The sequence below is a fragment of the Peromyscus eremicus genome, chromosome 1 (genome assembly GCF_949786415.1).
Source record: "Peromyscus eremicus chromosome 1, PerEre_H2_v1, whole genome shotgun sequence".
NCBI classification, from domain to species: domain Eukaryota; kingdom Metazoa; phylum Chordata; class Mammalia; order Rodentia; family Cricetidae; genus Peromyscus; species Peromyscus eremicus.
Genome location: NC_081416.1, coordinates 186617119 through 186639055, shown reverse-complemented (window position 1 = coordinate 186639055; position 21937 = coordinate 186617119). Strand labels below are relative to the sequence as shown.

Below are 21937 nucleotides of genomic sequence, written 5' to 3'. Positions count from 1 at the left end.
ATATTGGTTAGAGTTAGTCGACGTTGGGGGGGGGATATTTGGAACATGCTTTTAATTTTTACCTGAGATAAGCTTTATCTGAGACAGATTTTAAGGCACCTATTTCCTTTATTAGTTTAGCATCCAGGAGACACAGGTGATCAATTGCTGAGGGCATTTAACAGTAATAGATTTTATATTAAAGTCTGGTTTTTGCAGAGCCCAGACCGTTTTGGGTCTGATGGTGTAAATACCTTTGGACAGTTACTATTACTTGCTGCCTGGGTAAACTTGATGGTCCTTGGCCTCTGGCTCTAAGGTGGTCCTGTAACAATTAGCTGAGTAGTTAATTAGGAGAGGGAAACAGGAAGAGAAAAGCTTGTGGGGTGAGACCTCATTCTTCTGGAATTGGTGACAAGGCAGTGGATCCTGGTGTCCTCTGGAACTTGAGAGAGAGCGGGGCCCTGTCTATGTCAGTGTGCATGAGGAGGAGAAGAGGCACTGCTGATGGGTCTGGAGTGAGGAACATGGAGGGAGCAAATGAAATAAAGCTCCTACCTTAGCTAGAAAATCTCTTCCCATTAGGTACCCTTGGAAGTACAGTTAAGTGGTGGGGTCTGGTGAGGTGGGTAAGGCTGTCTCCCTACCCCAACGAGAGGGAAACTAAAGGGAAATGTGGGACCCCAAAACTCCCTCAGGATTGAGTGGCTTGGTTTCCAAAAGGAAGGAAATGGATCACCCCGATATTGCAATGGCTATCCTGGGTTCCCTGTGAGTCCGTGGTCAAGCCTAGGGGATAGCTGGAGGGTGGTATTGGTTTAATGCCCTCATGCCATGAGGTGCACAAGGGCAGTCAGCTGACCAGTGTCCCTCTTGGTGGCAGTTCAGACAAGGCCCAATTTGGCCCTCATGGGACAGGGCACACACAAGCCCAGTGGCCTTCTCTACCACACTTAAAACAGGGACCTGGAAGCCTTCAGGTGGCCGCTTGCATAGCCTGTGCCAGAATTTGGCAGTTCTGTTTATGGGCTTTCTCATCTCTCCCATGGTACGCCTTAAATACCACAGCTGATACTTCTGCCCGTGGGAGGGGCCCCCCTCTCCAGATGCTTAAGTTTAGCACTGATATCGGGGAAGCTCTGGGAGACATGAGACAGATTTTATTCCTTATCCTGAATTATGTTTTTTAGCTTTTCATAGTTTACTGGTTTGGGGGAAGCCTTAGGAAGACCTGCCAGGAGACAGGATGTAAAATGATCTCTGGCTAGAGAGCCATCCTGGTTATTGTAGTCCCAATGTGTGTGGGTTCTGATCGTGAACTGCCTTGGCCCCAGGTGGGCAGCACTGGTTTGATAAAACTCATATGCATGCACTGTAGATAACAGGATAATAATGTGTCTGTAGATAACAGCAGAAATAAACATTTAGGAAGACTTATGAAATTTTATATATGATATACCAATAGGCCAATTACTCTTTTTCTTGGGACTTTTTTTTTTTTCTGGATTATTTGTCCTTTTTCTTGAGATGTCTCATTTGCCTGGTGTTCTTCAGATTACTTTGCCTTTATTCTCCTGAAAGACAAAAACAAACCCTCCCTCAACCCTAACTTTAGGGAGGTTCTCTTTTGGCAAGTTATATCTGATCAAATAAAAAGCATTTGTTAGTGGTATAAAGTAATTAAAATTGAATAGTCACACTGGTTAATGAACTATCACCTCTTCCAATTAAGAGTTCTCTCTTGTTCGAATTGAAACTTTATCAATTTTGATGGTATCTATAGCTTTTTGTCTCCTGTAAAAACAAAAGCAAAACCTCATCCCCAATGTAACACATATCCTGGTTTGCATTTCTGAGGTCAGCACATCTTTAAAGTATACAGGTAGATTTAATTGTATGGTTTTTTACTATTACCCAATGTCTCTCTGAAGCTGTTTTTCCTTTCTCATTAGTATTGAGAAAATTCTAAGTTAATATGTAATCTATTTCTGGGGGAGGGGTTGTTACCCCTTTCTGATTATTTAGCATATCCTTTAGAGTTTGATTTGATCTTTCTATGACTGCTTGGCCTGGGGATTGTGTGGTATACCTGTAATATACTTTATATTGTACTAAGCAAAAAAAAAAAAGTTTCATTTTACCAGAGACATATGCTAGAGCATTGTCAGTTTTAATTTGTGCAGGTATACCCATGATGGCCATAACATCTAGCAAATGCATGATTACACAATCAGTCTTCTTGGAACTCAGAGCAGTTGTCCATTGAAATCCTGAGTAGGTATCAATGGTGTGGTGTACATATTTCAATTTTCTAAATTCTACAAAATGAAACACATCCATCTGCCAGATTTCAATCCTCTGAGTATCCTTTGTGTTACATCTTGCTGGTAGTGGAACATGATTATATAAAGAACAAGTAGGACATTACCTTATAATTTCCTTGACTAGTTGCCAGATTATGGAAAAATCCCTTTTTAAACCCTTACTATTGACATGATGTTTTTTATGAAATTCTGAGGCCTCCAGCACATTTTCTATCAATGGTTTATCAATCTCATCATTGTTAGTTTTAATGAGGGGGTGCTGTGTTATTCATTAAGGGGCGCTATTGTCGTGTGAGAAAGGCTATGAGGCATGACAAAACCTACTATCTGAGCTTTATTAGGGGAAGAGAGGGACAGAAGAGACCATGACCAGACCAGTGGAATACACATGCTGAAAGAGAAGGCAGGGAACAGAAACAGAAGAAGGGGGAAGTGTCTGTGTCTTGCTTCTTATGGATTCCCCTGTACATGGCCTTATGGAGCTACACCACACATGCACATAGATTGCATGATCATGCTGCATGCAATTTATGCAATCATGCAGTACACAGATTACATAGGATGCAAGGCCCCTTGTTTGGCTACTGAACCGCACATGTGCAGTCATGTAGCTGGGGGAGTGGCCAGGAATTCCAATATTCCAGACTCTTTGCTTATTAAAAAACAGGCAAGTGAACAGGAATAGGGGTGCTGTGTCTCCTGAGAACTGCTTTTAGCTGACTTAGTGGGCATCAGTTAGCTCTTTGGGGGTAGGGAAGGGGGCTTCTGAGGTAGCCAGGTGTCCTGGGATGTGGGCTGTTGTCTGCTGCCTTGAAGCTGTCCATTATCCCTCTACGCCTGGGACTCTGGACGCCTGTGTCTGAGAGGGTGCTGGTGAGACAGAGAAAAGCTTAGAAAAAAGAATTATATATTTTTTCCTTTGGGTGGTCCCAGGGTGAGGGAGGGGGTCCCGGGACCAGGAAAGTTTGGCTTACACTTATCTGAAGCAGATCCAACCTGGCCAGGTGGATTCAAGCTAGTTTCTGGAGTTTGAAAGGATTTTTTAACATATTAAGAAGCAGCCATGGGAAATTTAAAGTCTTGGACTGGTGACCATGATATTGTAGTCTTTTAGTACTCTGTTGTATTGGTTAATGTGTGTGTGTGTGTGTGTGTGTGTGTGTGTGTGTGTGTGTGTGTGAGAGAGAGAGAGAGAGAGAGAGAGAGAGAGAGAGAGAGAGAGAGAGAGATTTGGAACATGCTTTTAATTTTTACCTGAGAGAGAGAGAGACAGAGAGAGAGAGAGAGAGAGAGAGAGATTTGGAACATGCTTTTAATTTTTACCTGAGATAAGCTTTATCTGAGACAGATTATTTTAAGGCACCTGTTTGCTTTAGTAGTTTAGCATCCAGGAGACACAGGTGATCAATTGCTGAGGGCATTTAACAGTAATAGATTTTATATTAAAGTCTGGTTTTTGCAGAGCCCAGACCGTTTTGGGTCTGGGGCTATAAACACCACTGGACTGTCACTGTTCCTCACTGCCTGGGTATACTTCATGGTTCTTGGACTCCAGCTCTATGGTGGTCCTGTAACAATGAGCTGAGTAGTTAATTAGGAGAGGAAATCAGGAAGAGAAAAGCTTGTGGGGTGAGATCTCATTTTTCTGGAATTGGTGACAAGGTAGTGGATCCTGGTGTCCTCTGGAACTTAAGAGAGAGCAGGGTGTAGTTGAATTTCTAAACAGTCTTATTAAATAAGAAACATAGAGCCAAATACAGAGGTAATAGCTAAAGAGATCAGAGAACTAGCAAAGAGCCACGACTGCCTTATCTTACCACCTGCCGCTGTTGCTTCCACAGAGAGAGCTTCTTCCTGTCTTACTTTTTTTTTATTGCCTTTCTGTTCTGCCTTCTCATTGGCTCTAGGCCCAGCCACATGACTTCCTTGTCACTGCCTGTCTATACAGACCTCCAGGTTTCTATGGTTGGTACTGGGATTAAAGGCTCGTGTCACCACGCTTGGTGGTGTCCTTGAATACACAGAGACTCTGCCTGCCATGTGATTGGATTAAGGGGCATGTGCTACCACCGCTTAACTTATGTTTAAGGCTCGCTATGTGACTTCTGGTCCCCAGGCAATCTTTACTTATTAACATACAAATAAAATCACGGGCTGGAGAGATGGCTCACAGGCTGGAGAGATGGCTCAGAGGTTAAGAGCACCGATTGCTCTTCCAGAGGTCCTGAGTTCAATTCCCAGCAACCACATGGTGGCTCACAACCATCTGTAATGAGATCTGGCGCCCTCTTCTGTATACATAATAAATAAATAAATCTTAAAACAAACAAACAAACAAACAAATAAAATCACATTTCAGTACAAATAAAATATCACCACAGCAGGGCCTTGTCTATGTCACTGTGTAGGAGAAGAAGAAGTACTGCTGATGGGCCTGGAGTGAGGCACATGGAGGGAGCTAATGAAATGAAAGCTCCTACTTTAGCTGGAAAACCTCTTCCCATTAGGAACCCCTGAAAGTACAATTAAGTGGTGGGGTCTGGTGAGGTGGGTAAGGCTGTCCCCTTACCCTGACAATAAGGAAACTAGGAGAGGTGTGATCCCAAAACTCCCTCAGGACTGAGGAAGTGGCTTGGTTTCCAAAAGGAAGGAAATGGATTGCCCCATGCTGCATCCTGGGTTCCCTGTAAACCCATGGCCAAGCCTAGGAGGTCTGATGGAAGTCTTTGTTTGATGTCCCCATGTCACGAGGGGCACAAGGCCAGTCAGCTGACCATTATCCTTCTCGGTGGCAATTCAAACAAGCCTCAGCTGATGGCCAGAGTGGAGCAGGACATGCACTAGCCCACGTGTCATTTTTTACCACACATTTGAAACAGGGACCTCTGTGCAGCCACTTGGATAGCATGTGCCAGCATTTGCCAATTCTGATGACGGGCTTTCTCAGCTCTCCCCTGGTACCTTAAATGCCACAGCTGAGACTCCTGCCTGTGGGATCAGGCACCCTCTCTCCAGATGCTTAAGTTAGGCCTGATGCTGGGAAGCTCTGGGAGACATGAGATGGATTTTATTCCATATCTTGAATTACATTTTTAGGTTTTATAGTTTACTGGTTTTAGGGCAGCCTTACAGAGGCCCACCAGGAAGCAGGTTATAAACTGATATCTGACCAGGTTATTATAATTCCAATGTGGGTCCTGATCGTAAACTCATTTGCATGCGTAGCCTGCTTCCGAACCTGTCTGTGTTTCCGAAGTCAGTGTAAGGAGTGAGGAGAGTGAGGGTGGGAGCCAGAGTTGGGCAGTAGTGGCCTGCCTGGTACCAGAGAGCAGAACCGAGGTCAGACAGGCAGAGGTTCTTTGGAATCTCTGGTTCAGATTTCATGTGAGCAGGAAAGAAAGAACCAGAAAGGAAGGGTTCAGAGCTTAGGTAAAAAGCTTGGGGATAAGGTAACTCTTTTCATTTGCCTGTTCACTGGCAGTAGTTAGATAATTCCCGTGAAATACCAGGGTCCAAGGAGCCATCATTATGCATTCATATTTACTGGTACCTAGGGATATTTAAGGCATTTCTCAGAGTGGAGTGGGACCAAGAGAAGGAAGCCTTTATGTCCCATGGCGGCAGCTGAGAGAAGAGAAAAAAAAATTCAAATAACTAACAGGATACAAGACTCCCATCTCTGGCATCCCCAAGAATAGGGAAAGATCTGTGGCCCTGTACAAGTTACCCAACCCTTTGTCAAGAGAGGGGCAAGGGCTGGAGGTGGGAGGGGGGAGTGGGGGAGGGCGTGTGTACATGGAGGACCACCCAAGGGTCTGACAGCATTCAATGCTTCATCAAGAGAGAATGAGTCATGGCAAGTGCAACCTGAGTACCACTCAAGGGTCTGACGTAAGAAATATAAATCAAGCTACAGTCATGGGAAATGGTGAGGGATTGGAAAAGGAAAACTCACCAATCTGGGCAGCTGGTGTGCTGTGTGGAGCAGTCCAGAGGCTGGGAAAATGAAAAAAGTGGGCAGTCGTAGGTTGAAGAAACCTCGGTACAGGGTTCCGGACGAAGATCACTGGAGAGCCCGGTTTGTATAGCACCAAATTTTTTTTAAATCCAGCGCTTTTATTCTGAAAGGAAAGGTCATGAGGCATGACAAAATCCACTATAAGAGCTTTATTAGGAGAAGAGAGGGACAGAAGGAGCATGACCAGGCCTGTGGAGGACACGTGCACAAAGAGAAGGCAAGGAGAAGAAGGGGGAGGAGTCTGTGTCCCATTTCTTATGGATTTCCCTGCACATGCGCATATGGGCTTACAGAGCTATGCCATGCATGTGTGTATATTGCGTGATCATGTTGATCATGCACACAAATTACTCCATCACGCAGTGCACGGATTATATAGGACATGAGGCCCCTTGCTTGACTACTGAACTGTGCATGAGCAGTCATGTAGCTGGGGGAGTGGCCAGGAATTCCAATAATCATTATCTTGTGTTAGAGGGCTTGGAAGACTCATATAGGATTGAATGTGAGTTATATATAAGGGATGATTCCTATTGCTGGTTATTTCTTATAACTGAATAAATAATGAAGTTAATTCTACACATCAGGCATAAATTCAGCAGTTTCAATATGTAAGACCACTCTTTCACATACTAAGAGTCAGTAACTATGTTGAAAGTTTCCAAATAACCCATTAATGGAATCAGAATGGCATATAAATCCAATTTTTGGACAGAAATATAAGGACTTTGAACCATGTCACTTAAATTTTCTGATCTGTAACCTGCCTTTCCTTTTTGGTTTGTATCTGTATAAAATGTAGAGGCTCCACATTATGGACTCTTAATGACTTTCAAGGATTATTAGGAGACATTTTCAATTTACAGACCACTATTGGGGTAAAAAATGATGAACTGAGTATTGGAGTCTCACATACAATGTGAGGCAGGATGCAGTAAGTTCTCTTTATAAGTTTAATTCCATCATTTTTGGGATATTTGTTAATCTTTCACAAAAAAAAATTACTGTAAGCTCTTTGCCAAGGTTCACTTTCTGCCCATAATTTGTCAATTTCATCATTAGTTAAAGATACTATAATATGTTCTGGGTTTATTCCTACTAATTGATGAAGTCTCAATTTTCCTTTTAAAATCAAGTCAGATCATTTCAACATAAGTTTTTAATTTTGTACTCAGTTTATTTGGTAGAAATATCCATTCCTATACACTATCTTCCGTCTGCATTAAAATTCCTGTAGGAGAATGTTTAATGGTTAAAATAACCAAAATGCAATCAAGCTTTGGATCAAAACAATCCATATGTGCATCCTGTATTTTCTTTCCCACCAAAGCCACAAGGACAGAGAGGAAAATTAATCCCGTATGTGGCTAATATAGCTATAAACTTATGGGGATATGATTTATTACAACAATGGAATACTTAGATTTACATTCCTCCAATAGCAGAAAAATAATAAACTAACATGTTTCTGATAAAAGTATTAGAAGGTATTATAAAGAACAGTCACTGACCATCTAGATTGTAAAAGAACAGGGCACGACAACTGCTGATCAGCATACTGAAGAATCAACCAGCCCTTGCAATGCTCCTGTACTTGTTATTAAAAAGAAATCTGGTAAAAGGAGAATGGCAATAGACCTAAGAGCAATTAACAAAGTAATTCAGCCAATGGGCTCTCTACAATCCAGAATTCCTTTGTCTACTTTATTACCTAAGAGATGGCCTCTTATAGTTATCGATTTAAAAGACTGTTTCTTCTCAATACTCTCACAAGAAAAAGACAGAGAAAGATTTGCCTTCATGGTGCCTACTTATAATAATTCTCAGCCAGTTAGGAGATATCAATGGAGAGTCCTCCCACAGGGAATGTTAAATAACCCTGTGACAATATTTTGTATAATGGCCATTGGAAGTAATACATAAACAATTTCCTAAGTCTATAATTTATCATTACATGGATGATATTTTACTAGCTGATTCAAATGCAGATAACTTAGAAAGAATGTTTGAAGAAGTAAAGAAAATTTTGTCTTGTTTGGGATTATAAATTGCTCCTGAAAAGATACAAAGAGGAGATTCTATTAATTATTTAGGATATAAAATAGGTCTACAAAAAAATTAGATGCCAAAAGGTGCAAATTAGGAGTGATTGATTACAGACTCTTAATGACTTTCAAAGATTATTTAGAGACATCTCCCATTTACAGACTGTTGTTGGGGTAAAAAATGATGAACTAAGTAATTTGGTCAAAACCTTAGAAGGTGACAAGGACTTAAATAATTCAAGAGAATTAGCAGCTGAAGTTGAGAGAGAATTGGCCTTGGTGGAAAAGAAAGTACAGGAAGGACATGTGGATCATATGGATACAAAGCTTGATGATTACATTTTAGTTATTTTACCCTAAAATTCTCCTACAGGAATTTTAATGCAGAGGAAAAATATTATATTAGAATGGATATTTCTACAAATGATCTTATGTAGTTCAATTAAAAAATAAAGCTGGCTTTGGAATTGGAGAATGGCTCTCTCCTTCTCTAAACCTAAGCATGCTTGTGAAAAGAAAATACAAAATCTCTGTATCATGTCAGAAGCGCCATCTGATATGGGAAGGAGAAAACCAAAATTAAGGGAATATTCTTTTGCCACTTATCTCAATTCTTTGGTTCTATTTTGATTCTTTAAACCTTTTTAAGGTATGAATTTTATATCAAAATTTATAAGATTAATATGTGTATTTTAAATTTTTTCATGATATTAATGATCATATAGTGTACTAACTAATTCTAAAAAAAAAAAAAAAAAAAAAAAGCTTGATTTAGCGGCCTATACATGGTTTTGTGTTGGAGACTCTATCAGTTTTCTGCAAGGAATCATGACCAGACCTAACAGTGAATTTGAAGTCTCCAGAAAGATGATGGGGCCCCATAACGATGACTCCACATGGACAATAATAATACCACTACACTGACAAACATCACCCAAAGATCAGCTTTGGACTACAAACTGCTCAGGACAATTTCAAGATGGCTAGCTGAGATGATCCAGCTTCAGACTATTCGAGCAAGGACTTCAGATAAACCCTTCACTTTCACATTACGCAAAGACTAGACAACAAATGATATAGTGACCTCTCCTAGAACTTGACAATTAACCCAAAATTTTTCTTTTCAGGATTCCCTCAAGATGCCTTTGCCCAAGCCGGGCGGTGGTGGCGCACGCCTTTAATCCCAGCACACGGGAGGCAGAGGCAGGCGGATCTCTGTGAGTTCGAGGCCAGCCTGGTCTCCAAAGCGAGTTCCAGGAAAAGGCGCAAAGCTACACAGAGAAACTCTGTCTCGAAAAACCAAAAAAAAAAAAAAAAAAAAAAAAAAAAGATGCCTTTGCCCACAAACAACAGGAAGCAATTTTAAAAAACATGATGCCCATATTCCCAAGAGATGGGGCGGGTGGTTTTTGGTTTTTCTATGGATTTTGTGTTTGGATAATTGTAATTGTTTAGGATGGTTGGTTACAAGTTGTTATTGTTAATAGTCAGGAAAGAGGTTAAACAAAGGAGATTAGATTTAAGGTTCTTGTTTGAAAAGAAAGAAAAAGAAAAAAAGAGTATATAAATAAGAGGTAGACTATTGAATCTACTCTGAAAAAAAGATATAGAAATGATAGAGTAAAGGGTAGATTATTGAATCTACTCTGAAAAGAAAAAAGAGAGGATATAGATATAGATTACTGAATCTACTTGTAAAAGGCAACTACTAGTTTAAAGTATTTTACATTGGATTAGATTTTTGTATATTGTATACAAATTATTAGCCGGGCGGTGGTGGTGCACACCTTTAATCCCAGCACTCGGGAGGCAGAGGCAGGCAGATCTTTGTGAGTTCGAGGCCAGCCTGGTCTCCAAAGCAAGTTCCAGGAAAGGTGCAAAGCTATACAGAGAAACCCTGTCTCGAAAATATAGATAGATAGATAGATAGATAGATAGATAGATAGATAGATAGATAGATACAAATTTGAGATTAATTTTGTTACTAAATACTATACATATATTTCTAATCTTGTTCAGGATATTGTACCTATACAGTTCATTTAACAATGAAATGCAATTGGCTAATCCTTGAAAGTTATTATTAGCAACTACTTAGGATATAAAGAAATGAAAGTTAGTAGTTATACATTACAATCGAACTTGTAGTCATATTAGTTATGTTTCCAAGGTCATGCAGATATATTTTAGATAGACAGGTCATCTTCAAATCTTTCAGAGACCTACAGAATATGGCATTTAAAATGTTTTAATAACACAGATTTCTTTCTTTCTTTTTTTAATTTTTATTTATTTATTTTTTTTTATGAGACATGTCTGCTCCTGGCAGCACCAATCTACTTCAGATAAGATATGAGCATTTAAGAACCTCCACATGGAGTTAACTTTCACTGTGGCAAAAATTAGCCACTGGGCAAGAAAGTGCCCTCGCATTGACTGCTGACAGTATGCTGTCCAAAATGGACAAGCAGGACAAAAAAAAAAAAAAAAAAAAAAAAAAAAATGCCGATCCTTGCCAAGAAAAGTGAGGTTGCAGCTTTGGCAACAGATGTCCTCTGAGGCCAGGACAATATGACACCATCGATGAAGTGTAATACGGAAAAGGTACAATGCCCTTTCCTTTAAAGGCAGCTGAACAAGCAGTGGGCTGATGGCTCCTGGTGTGCAGTGAAACAGTAGCTGGAACAGTTATTCTTGCAGGAACAACTAGGCTGACGGAGTCTGGACTCTCAATGGTAGACTGGCATTTAATAAAGGAGATGGAGCCACCCACAAGCCAAGAAGAATGGACAGCTAAATTCCAAAAACACCAGCAATTTCCAGAATGTGAAATTCTGAGTCATGGCAGGACACTGGTGGAATTCAAGTTTTCTGGTAAATGGAATACCTGCACCTAATGTGAGGTTGAGCTGTAGGCCTTGCCGTACATCATGCTTCACAAATGAGTCTGTCAGATATGCTAAGTCTGTAGGCCGATGATGCCCCAACATTGTAGAGAAACCTCAGGTGACTGTCCAGGAACCTGGCTGTTTCTGTCATAACTCACATTTTTTGGAAGTCACTTGTATGTACTTTCTGTTTTACTAGGTAATATTATTTCCTTCTCAGGTTTCTGAGGGAGTTGAAGATTAGATAGTCGTAGTTACAGTTTTCCTTGTTAAGAAATTCAGATAAGAAACTCACTAAGAGGTGTTGAGTGTATAAGTTTGAAAAACATCATAAGATAGTTTTCTGTTGGTGATACAAAATAAGATAGAAAGTGAATTAGGTACATTTTGGACTCACCAAAATAGGATAGATAATGGAATATTTTCTCTGAATTTGTCAAATGCAAATGGATTAGACATTGTTGACGTATTTATTGCATGTATATATTATATATTTATTGTACTTATTGTATATATTTTTCTTATATTACTTATAACTTTTTTAAATATTTTTTATTTTTTAGTAGACAAAAAGGGGAAATGTGGTGATATGTTATTTGTGCTGAAATGTCGTGATATTTTATTTGTGCTTTAATAAATAAAGCTTGCCTGGAAATCAGAGGAAAAAGCCAACCACAACACAGAAGTCACAGCAATGTTAGTAGATGCCTTTAATTCTATCACTTGGCAGGAAACATGTCTGTATGTTCAAGGCCACACTGGAAACAGAGCCAGGTGTGGTGGCACATACCTTAAATTCCAAAACTAGTTAACTATGGAAGTCTGGAGGTCTGTATAGATAGACAGGAAGTGACAGAGTTGTTGAGAAAGAGGAAGTGATGTAGCTGAACTGAAAGAGCAAATCAGAGGCAGAACAGCAAGGTATATAGACATGGGTAGACAAGAAGTAACACATTTGGAAACAGCAGAGTTGGTGAGGTAAGGTTGGCTGGTGGCTTTCCCTATTTCCCTGATCTCTGTAAGGCTTTCACCCCTCTATTTGGCTCTGTGTTTTTTATTTTATAAGACCATTTAGAAATTTGTCTACAGCAAACTTGGTAATCTGAGTGGCTTCAGAAACTCCAGAAGCTGCCAACAATCGCAGATGCCAGAACCAGGCATTGACAGTTGAGACCCACAGGACATCAGCGCAGCACAGGTGGCAACGCCTGAGACAGCATGAGCATAGAAGGTCTGCAAGCTTTCAGCTCAGAGGAAGCCACTGTGAGGAGCAGAGTAGAGATGCTATGCTGTGACAGAGGCGAAAGGCAGGCAATGACTTGGAGAGCCCACCAGAGATGCTGCTCCGTGGGAAAAGTGAATAGCTAGCAGTGGTGAGCAGTAGAGACTGTGGAGATCAGACTGCTGCCAGGGGCAGAGAGGCAGTGTTAGCGTCTGATGAGTAGCTGAGACACACTAGAGCCCAGGGAGCTATGGAGGTGAAAGCCGTGCTCCAGGCTGAAGAGCCAGATCGGGGCTCTGTGGGAACTGCTGAGACTAACACAGCCTGAGCAACCAGGAGCAGGGTGTGGCTGGAACGATGGAATGGCCCTGGGGCAGGACAGCATACAGAGTTTCTTGGAACCAGGGTGCTGAGCTTGAGGCCGCCAGTGAAGCAGGTAATGGGACTCAAGGAAGTCGTAGTTCATAATGGCTGGGTTTCCTCCTGGGGCCAGGGTTGCTCTAGGAAAGCCACGGCACAGTTTGTAGCAGCTGGAGGAACCTTGAGCCCGTGTGGCATGAGACAATTGAGAACCCTCTAGCCTCAGGAGACAGGGGTCCTGGTTATGGGAGGCACAGACAGACCAGGACTGTGAAAGCTGTGAAAGCCAGGAGCTTTGCATTTTCTGTTTGCTGGTTGTATGAAAGTCTCTTTTGAGAGGACTCTGTACCAACCAGCTCTTGTGGAGCTAATAGTTTCTTTCCTGAGGCAAGGTTCCTCAGGACAGACTGTCCTAAAATGCTGAAGCGAGTGAAGTTTCAGCAATGCTTGTTTGAACTAGAGTGTTAACTGCAAAAATATTTTGGCTGTGAGAAATATTTATTCATATTTGGAAGGCTGGTACCAAAATTTTTTTTGAACTTTTTTGACTTAAGAAATGGGATGGACAGGAGTGATTTCATTGCAATGGGACAATTTTGAATCTACTTATGCATGCAAATTCTATCAATGATGATGACTTATGAACTGTTTTATGGAACTGTTGTGTTAAAAATGGAAATGGTTAACTGGAGAAATTTGTTTTTTTTTCTACCTAGGCTCAAGATGCACTTTTGTCTGTGCATGTATGCTTTATTAACTGTGGTGATTTATTGGCCATTTTGTGTTAAAAATGGAAATGTTTAAGTTTATTGGAAATGGAAATGTTTGAGTTTATTTCTAACTCCACTAAAGATTTAGTTTAAAAAATTATAAAGAAATGGAAGAGTTAATATTCCTCTATCTATTTAATTTAGAAAATATTTTCTTGTTACTTGAGTGCATTAATGTTATGTTTTGTATAGTTCTATTAAGAAATTGCTTTTAGCCAGGTGGTGGTGGTGTATGCCTTTAATCCCAGCACTCAGGAGGGAGAGCCAGGTGGATCTCTGGGAGTTTGAGACCAGCCTGGTCTACAGAGTGAGTTCCAGGACAGGCACCAAAGCTACAGAGAAGAACCCGATCTCGACAAAAAAGAGAAAGAAAGAGAGAGAGAGAGAGAGAGAGAGAGAGAGAGAGAGAGAGAGAGAGAGAGAAAAAGAAAAGAAAGAAAGAAATTACTTTTGGGTTCTTGGTAAAGTTTTTAAAGTGGATTTTGACTAAAGTTTTTTTTTTTCCCAAGTACAGATGGTGATTTATTGTGCATACAACTTCCACAGAATGCCTTCGTTTGAACATTGATGTATATACAATTACTCACCAGAATGCTGCAGTTTTACAATTCAGCCAGGAATCTGTGGAGAGAGATCATGTTCACCAAGAAATCCACAAATATAGTTTCTACCCTTTCAGCATTTCTAAAAACACTCAGTTGTTTTCTATATAAAGAAAAGATATTTCAAAAACCACTTCTTCAATTTTACCATATTTGTCATTATTCTTGGGCTTCCACAATTATCATTTGCTAATAAATTCAGACGTATTAAGCCATATTCCTCTCCCAACATGTAAGTAGAAGGAGTTGCTGGAGGCAAAGTATTTACTGTGGCTTTTGTGAAACCTAAATGTGCAATGGTGATCCATGCATACCAGAGGCTTGCTCAGTGGAAAAATCATTTTATGCATTGTTTCTACGATAGGAAAACAACCAGTTGAATGGTAAACAGTTTAAATCAACCAAATACTTTACATTGCATAGACAGAAAAAATAGTGAGGAGACTTCTAAATTCCTTTCTTATTGAAAATTCTTTGATCATTTTGTCCTTATAATTTGAATGGCAATTGAAATGATGAGGAAACTTCCACCTTTAGCAGAATAACTTTAAAAAGTATACTATTTATCTCTTGCCACATATCACTTGATTGCCATGCTATTACGGGAATGACAGCATGACCAGGAATATATAGGTTTATATTTTAGTTCTATTTTCTGTTATTGATAATGTGTTGTTCTGCTTTTTTTTTTATTTTATAATTTGATTTAATTTTACATATCAGCCACGGATTCCCCTGTCCACCCTCCTCTCCAGGGGATTCAGCTCAACCTGGTAGATTCAGTCCAGGCAAGTCCAGTCCCCTCCTTCCAGGCTGAGCAAAGTGTCCCTGCATAGGCCCCAGGTTTCAAACAGCCAGCTCATGCACTAAGGACAGGTCCTGGTCCCACTGCCTGGATGCCTCCTATACAGTTAAAGTTAATCAACTGTCTCACTTATCCAGAGGGGCGGGGGGGCTCCTCAGCTTTTGGTTCCATTTTCTGACATCTTCTTCAATTTCTTTTTTCAGGGACTTAAAGTTCTTGTCATATAGGTCCTTCACTTGCTTAGTTAGAGTTATCCCAAGGTATTTTATATCATTTGTGGCTATTGTAAAGGCTATTGATGTATCTCTGATTTCCTTCTCAGCCTGTTTGTCAATTGTATATAGGAGGACTACTGATTTTTTTTTTAGTTGATCTTGTATCCTGCTGTGTTGCTGAAGGTGTTTATAAGCTATATCAGTTCCTTGGTCGACAACAGAAGGAACATTACCAAACTCCTTCTATGAGGCTACAATTACCCTGATTCCGAAACCAAACAAAGATGCAACAAAGAAAGAGAACTTGACTAAAGTTTTTAAGGTATTAATGGTTATATTGAGAGTATTGCTTTTTAACCTATTGATATCGATGCACCATGGTTTGGTGAAGTTAAGGGAGTAATTCACTTTGATGTGAATACATCAGAAGTTATCGTATGTTTTGTTAGCAAGATACTCAAGTGCTCCTATTAAGCGATTGCTTTAAAGTGTAGTTTTGCTAAAGTTATTAAAATGTTAATGGTTCTATTACGAGATTGCTTTTGGATGTAAGTTTGAGAAAATTGTAATTATGTATAGCAATATTTATGGTAGAATTATGTTAACCTGTTGATTTTAATAATGAAGCTAAGGGAGTCTTTAAGTTTCATGCAGTTGCATCTGGAGCTTGACTTTTTTGGTGTGGTTACTGTTAGGATTTGGTCCTTATTTACGTCCTTTAATTACGTCATCAGCCTTCGCCGGCTTCCCAGCCTAAAAAAGCGGTTGAGCCCTCTGTGGGCTCTCTCTCTCTCTGTTCCCTCTCCTTTCCGCTCCTTCCCCCCGTCGGTCCCCCTCTCTCCCTCTTCCCCCCGTCGGTCCCCCTCTCTCCCTCTCCCCCCATGTCTCTCTCTCTCTCTCTCTCTCTCTCTGTCTTTCTGTCTCCCCCCCCAATAAAGCTCTGAAAAGGTAACCATGGCTATGATTCTTTTAATTAGCACGCTCCTCCGCCGGCATGGCCGCCGCGGGCGGTGACCAGCCACGAGGGGCAGCGCCGCCGGCATAACCAACATTGGTGCCGTGACTCGGATACACCACCGAATACCGAGGACCTGCTGACTGCTGCTGCTTGCCGCCTCTTCCCCCATCCAGCGAGACCGCGAGACCGCGAGCGCGCGCGCGTCCCTCGCCGCCTCCGCTGGACCCCCACACCGCTACCGCCATGATTCTTCACCACAGTAAGTCCGCGGTTCTCGCGGTGTAGTCCGAGCTATATTCTTTGCGACGGACACCCTGGGGGTCGTCCTCGAGTTGCACCAACAACGGCACATTTTCGTTTCTGACGAGAAAGTAAATGGTGTCTTGGTCTACCGGGTGGATCAAGTTGGTGCAACGGCAGCCCTTCGCATCCCTTGACGAAGAGGATGGCGAACTTGAGCTGATTCATGGATCTCTCTCCACTCTTTGGGGACGCCCAAGATTGTAGTCTGATCCCGGTTTGTTATTTTAATTTTTTATTTTTTCTCTCGGCTACAGCCATGGGACAAAAGGGCGGATACATTGGCGGATAGGGGCGGCACCGGTAAACCTGGCCTCATAACAATGTAAACCTGGCCACATAACAGAGTCGCGGGAACTTCTGCCAAAAAAAACGGGCAAATAAGAGTTACTTTATCTCCAAGCTTTCTGCTAAAGCTCTAAACCCTTCTCCTTCCCCACTTCTGCATCTGCCACGTGTAACCTTTTCTGTCTGACTTCCGCCGGCAGTGGGCGGGCTCAAGTGGGCGGGCTTAGGCGGCTTCTACGACTCGCCCTAACTCACCTTAACTCCACCCACTCATTCTCAAACTGCCTTGAGAAGCACAGACAGGTCTGGAAGCGGCTAAGATTCGTACAAAATAGTTTACAGTAGTCAGGATGGCTCAGCCAAAAATATTCAGCTTATAGCCTCAGACAAGTCTTCCGGAAAGTATCGGTTTATAGTCTGCCTCCTGGCAGATCTTCCAAAAGCTGTCCTTAAGCCATCAATCAGCAGGAAAAAAAAAAAAAAAAAATTTCAGGACATAGAGTAAAATCCGTCTCTTGTTCCCCAGACCTCCCCGACTAAAACTTAAACATCTGGAGAGCAAGGCTCCTGACCCCACAGGCAAAAGAGTCATCTGTGGCATTTAAGGTGTGCCAGGGAAAAGATAAAGTCCGAAAACAAAATTGCCAAGTGCTGGCACTCGCTGACTTCCAAAAGCTGTTGGGTCCCTGTTTTAAGTGAGGAAAAGGCCACGGGCTAGCGAATGCCCTGCCAGGCCATTGACAGCCTTGTTAAAAATGCCACCTAGAAAGACAAAGAGTCAGCTGACTGCCCCCAGGCACCAAGATGCATGGGTACATCAAGCTAAGACCTCCAGCAGACCTAGGCTTGGCTACAGACATGGCAGGGAACCCAGAACGCGGCAGGGAAGCGATCCGATTCTTTCCTTCTGGACACCAGAGCCACTGACTCAGTCCTGGGAGTTTTGGGATGTCACCTCTCCTTTATTGTCGGGTACAGAGGACAGCCTTACCACCTCACCAGATTTAATTACACTTTCAAAGTTACTTAATGAAAAAAGATTTCCACCTAAAATAAGAGCTCATTGCTTCACTCCAGATCCACTGCCTGTGTTTCTCATGTGCATACAGACAGGGCCCTGATCTTTGCCTTGTCCCTAATTCCAAAGGGGGAAAAAATTTCTCATGTACCACAAGCTTTTCTCTTCCCAGTTCCCTGTTCTAACTCACTGTTCAGCTAATGGTACAGGACCACCACAGAACCAGAGTCCAGAGATCATCAAATAAGACTGTAACAGCTAAAAGGTATTTACACCCCCAGACCCAAAAGCGTCTGGGCGCTACAAAGACTTTAATGTAAACATCTATTACTATGAGATGCTTTTAACAATTGATCACCTGTCTCCTAGATGCTGAACCAGTAAAGGAAACAGATGCTTTAAAATAATCTGTCTCTGATAAAGCTTAACATGTTTCAAAATCCATAGGGACAGGCCAGATCTACCTCAGATAAATGCCAACATAAAATAATAATGATTCTTTTTATCTCTCTAAGTTTTTTCTGTGTCACCAGCATCTTGTCAAACAGAAAGTTCCCAGCTACAGCCAAGAGGGATACATGTCTCCAGAGCAAATGGATGACAGACAGCATTCCACAACGCCTGTCGACCTCGGAAGACTCCCCTTCTCCATTCCCCCCAGAGCCAACCAACGTCCAAAAGTCAGCTGGAAGCAGTTTTTGAGAGGAACAACGCCCCAGTCCCATCTACCTGCTTTTTTTTTATAAGGGAAAGTCTGGGATGTTAGGATTTGGTCCTTATTTACGTCCTTTAATTACGTCATCAGCCTTCGCCGGCTTCCCAGCCTAAAAAAGCGGTTGAGCCCTCTGTGGGCTCTCTCTCTCTCTGTTCCCTCTCCTTTCCGCTCCTTCCCCCCGTCGGTCCCCCTCTCTCCCTCTTCCCCCCGTCGGTCCCCCTCTCTCCCTCTTCCCCCATGTCTCTCTCTCTCTCTCTCTCTCTCTCTCTCTCTCTGTCTTTCTGTCTCCCCCCCCCCCCAATAAAGCTCTGAAAAGGTAACCATGGCTATGATTCTTTTAATTAGCACGCTCCTCCGCCGGCATGGCCGCCGCGGGCGGTGACCAGCCACGAGGGGCAGCGCCGCCGGCATAACCAACAGTTACATCAAGAGTTTATTGATTTAAATAAAGGCTTTGTGCAGCTAAGACTTCTATAGACATCTGAGACCCATTCAAAAAGGAAATTTCCATCTTTATTATCCTCTACTCCTTTACTAGGAGGTCTGACAGCTATGGAGATTGCTGTGAGCTCTTAATGGGGAGCCCTTTAAAACATTAAGAAGGGGAACCTGTTGGAGCCCACCAAGGTTTCATAGTAGCTTATCCCAGCAGGACTGCATGAGAGGATGATTGGACCATGAGCTTTGATACCAGGTGTTTGAAATGGTATACACTTGATTGTATCTAGCAGGGGACAGTCTTTTTGCCTCACCCCTTGACATTGTTATAAAAAGCCCTTTTGAATAAAGTTCTGGGCTGGAGGATTTTGACCCAGGCCCTCCTCAGACTGTCCTGTTTATGTCTTTCCTCTCATCATCTAGGTATCTCTTTCCGTCTAAATATTTCCAGTTCTCCCTGCTCAAGAGTAACCTGGTCATAAAAGGGGGCTGGTCCCCCACAGGTAGTAAATGCTAATGTTTTTAACCACTATTGTGGGGGTCTATAAATTAAACTTTCTGCCTCAATCAAATATGCACTGGTTCCTTATGGGACTAATTTCTAAACAGCTCCCAGTGTATGGCAAATCTCCAGTAGCAAAGGCCACTTGCTTGAATAGGCAAGTGGTAAAACAATACAGTTAGAAAGCATTGATTATTTTAAATTCCAAGATCTTTATAAGTGTCCCAATAGTATGACAACCGATTTTGCATACAAGGGATAATGCAAATTCTCTTTTCAATTACTTTTCTGTAAATATTCTGGCAACTGTAAGACTCATGAAAAGTACCCCATTAAGCCCCAGATTATCTAAAATTCACTTATAGGGGGCATGGTATCCCCAAAACAATTCTGAGAGACTGTGTCATCCTGTTTAGCAGGATGACATAAAAGCTTATCACACCTCTGGTACACTCCAATATGCCTGTTTCACAATCCTGCTTTCCCTTCTATTGTGTTTCCAGTCCCCTATAGCACAATGTACTCACAATTTACCCACATTGTCTTATAGGGTGTCCTGCAGCTGAAGGGAGTGTTCCTGGCCTAGCAAGATCCTGTCTGAGGCCAATTTTGTTCTTAAAAATATAGCCCCTGGAATGCCCACCAGGTTCTTGAAATCTGACTCTTACGATGCTCTTCCACAAATGCTGTTGAATTCAAATCCCACAGAGCCTCTGCTTCATTTGCCATTACCCCTCTGATTTGGTGATTGTTACCACCTCACTGACATGCATATGACCCTCTATGTCCATGCTGTCTTCCACACAGGTCCAGCTTCTAGGCTACCTGGACCCATTTTATACAGGCTCACCACATGCTGGCTACTACCTTAGACTAGAACTATGTGTACAAATAGTTACAGAATGAAGAAAACAATAGTGTGAAAGGTACAATGTGAGATGTCTTTTCATTGTGGACAAGTTTAAAAATGTACCATGATACAAGATATCTGTACTGATTTAGGATAATGATTTCAAGATCCCCAAAAAGAGGGGTCCCTATCCCTTGAACACCTGAAATTTGAATCCCCAGAGTTTGTCAGCTGGTTGCAATTTCCAGATTGTTAAGGGCCAATACAGAAACCTAACATCTCCTGTCTCAGGTTCAACATCCCTGATGTAGCAGCAACTGGCAGAAATTATCTATGATCCTTTTAATTCAACAGCCTGAATTTATCCAAAGTTTTACTAACAATGAGCTCCTGTTTAAATAAACACCAATACTGAGAACACCAAAATGTTCTCAAACAATATTTTCTCATGGATTGAATATATTTTCGTGTTAAAATCTGTGGAAAAAATATATAATGATATGGATTTGTTAAGTGTAATACACTGAGTTTTCTAAGGTACAAAATTTTAGTCTTCCTGGTTTTATTATCAATAATCTATTATAATGCTTTAGCGTCAACTAGATACCTTTTCATACCTTCTCAGTATGTCAAACTGACTTCCCAGCACACTTTTGGGGATTTCTAAAACTATAAATAAGCATATGTACACTGCATCTTGTTCATAGATTATCTCATTAAAGTTTCATAGTTACATGATATTTCTATGGAAGGACCAACACATGAAATGAAGCCGAAGATAAATCCTTAGCAAATCCCTTTATTAAGCTTTGTTTCATGTGAATATTCTGGGATTTCTACAATAGTAGTATTATGCAAATGCCTTTAAAAATGAACTGAAATTCAGCTAATTTCTTGGGGCTTATAGAGTGTCACGGACCTCAAGAATATGAAATAGGGAGTCCAGCTGTATATAATAAGCTATAACTTGACCAACCAAGGTGTCCTTCAAGAGGGAAGCCATTTATCAAGGATTATTGGATGTTATTAAGCTTAATAGTCAGCTGTTTCTTGTTATGAATTTCTTGTGCTCATATTTCCCTTAGGATGGTGTGTGTGAGCCTCCTCCTCTGGTTAGTACTTGGATAAGGTCAAGTAGGCAGGGTCTTCTGCCTCTGAGCTCCCTGCTCCCTTTTTAGCATTTGAATTGGCTATCTGTCTTTTGCAAATATCCCCATTAGCTACATCCAAAGATAGGGCTCTTCCAAACAAAGCATTGAAGGATAATCAAGGAACAGAATAGCTGACCAGACTGCCTGCTATGTGCCTGAAGCCCCTGAAAGTCCTTTCAAAGACAACCTGGCTCCTAGGCCAAGTACCTGGCTCCTAGGTGCATAGCTTTGCTTTTTGTGCAAATCAAGTTCAGATCTCCCCACTTCTTAGAACAAAGGGTTTTCTTTTCACCAGGTTTTTCAAGCTGCAATGCAGATTGACTGGCTATCAGTACTCCTCTCCTGCCCTGTCAGAAAACTGTCAGCATAGAAAAATAGCAGCAGTTTTATTTTTAGTGACTTATAGATGTCTTTACCCTATCACCTGTGAGTTTGTAGTTTGACTACATTTAGGATAGACTTGTAATGTCTTCACCTAACCACATATTT

At 41.5% G+C, this 21937-nt stretch overlaps 1 protein-coding gene across 1 annotated transcript in view; it reads right to left on the bottom strand.

The window, feature by feature from the left end:
- Positions 1-16437: 16437 nt before the first annotated feature.
- LOC131903411 (zinc finger protein 660-like) overlaps positions 16438-21937 on the bottom strand; it is a 39625-nt gene continuing 34125 nt past the window's right edge. The window contains 2 exon segments of the mRNA XM_059253970.1: positions 16438-16618; positions 20915-20966. Of these exon segments, the coding sequence (XP_059109953.1) occupies positions 16438-16618; positions 20915-20966 (233 nt within the window).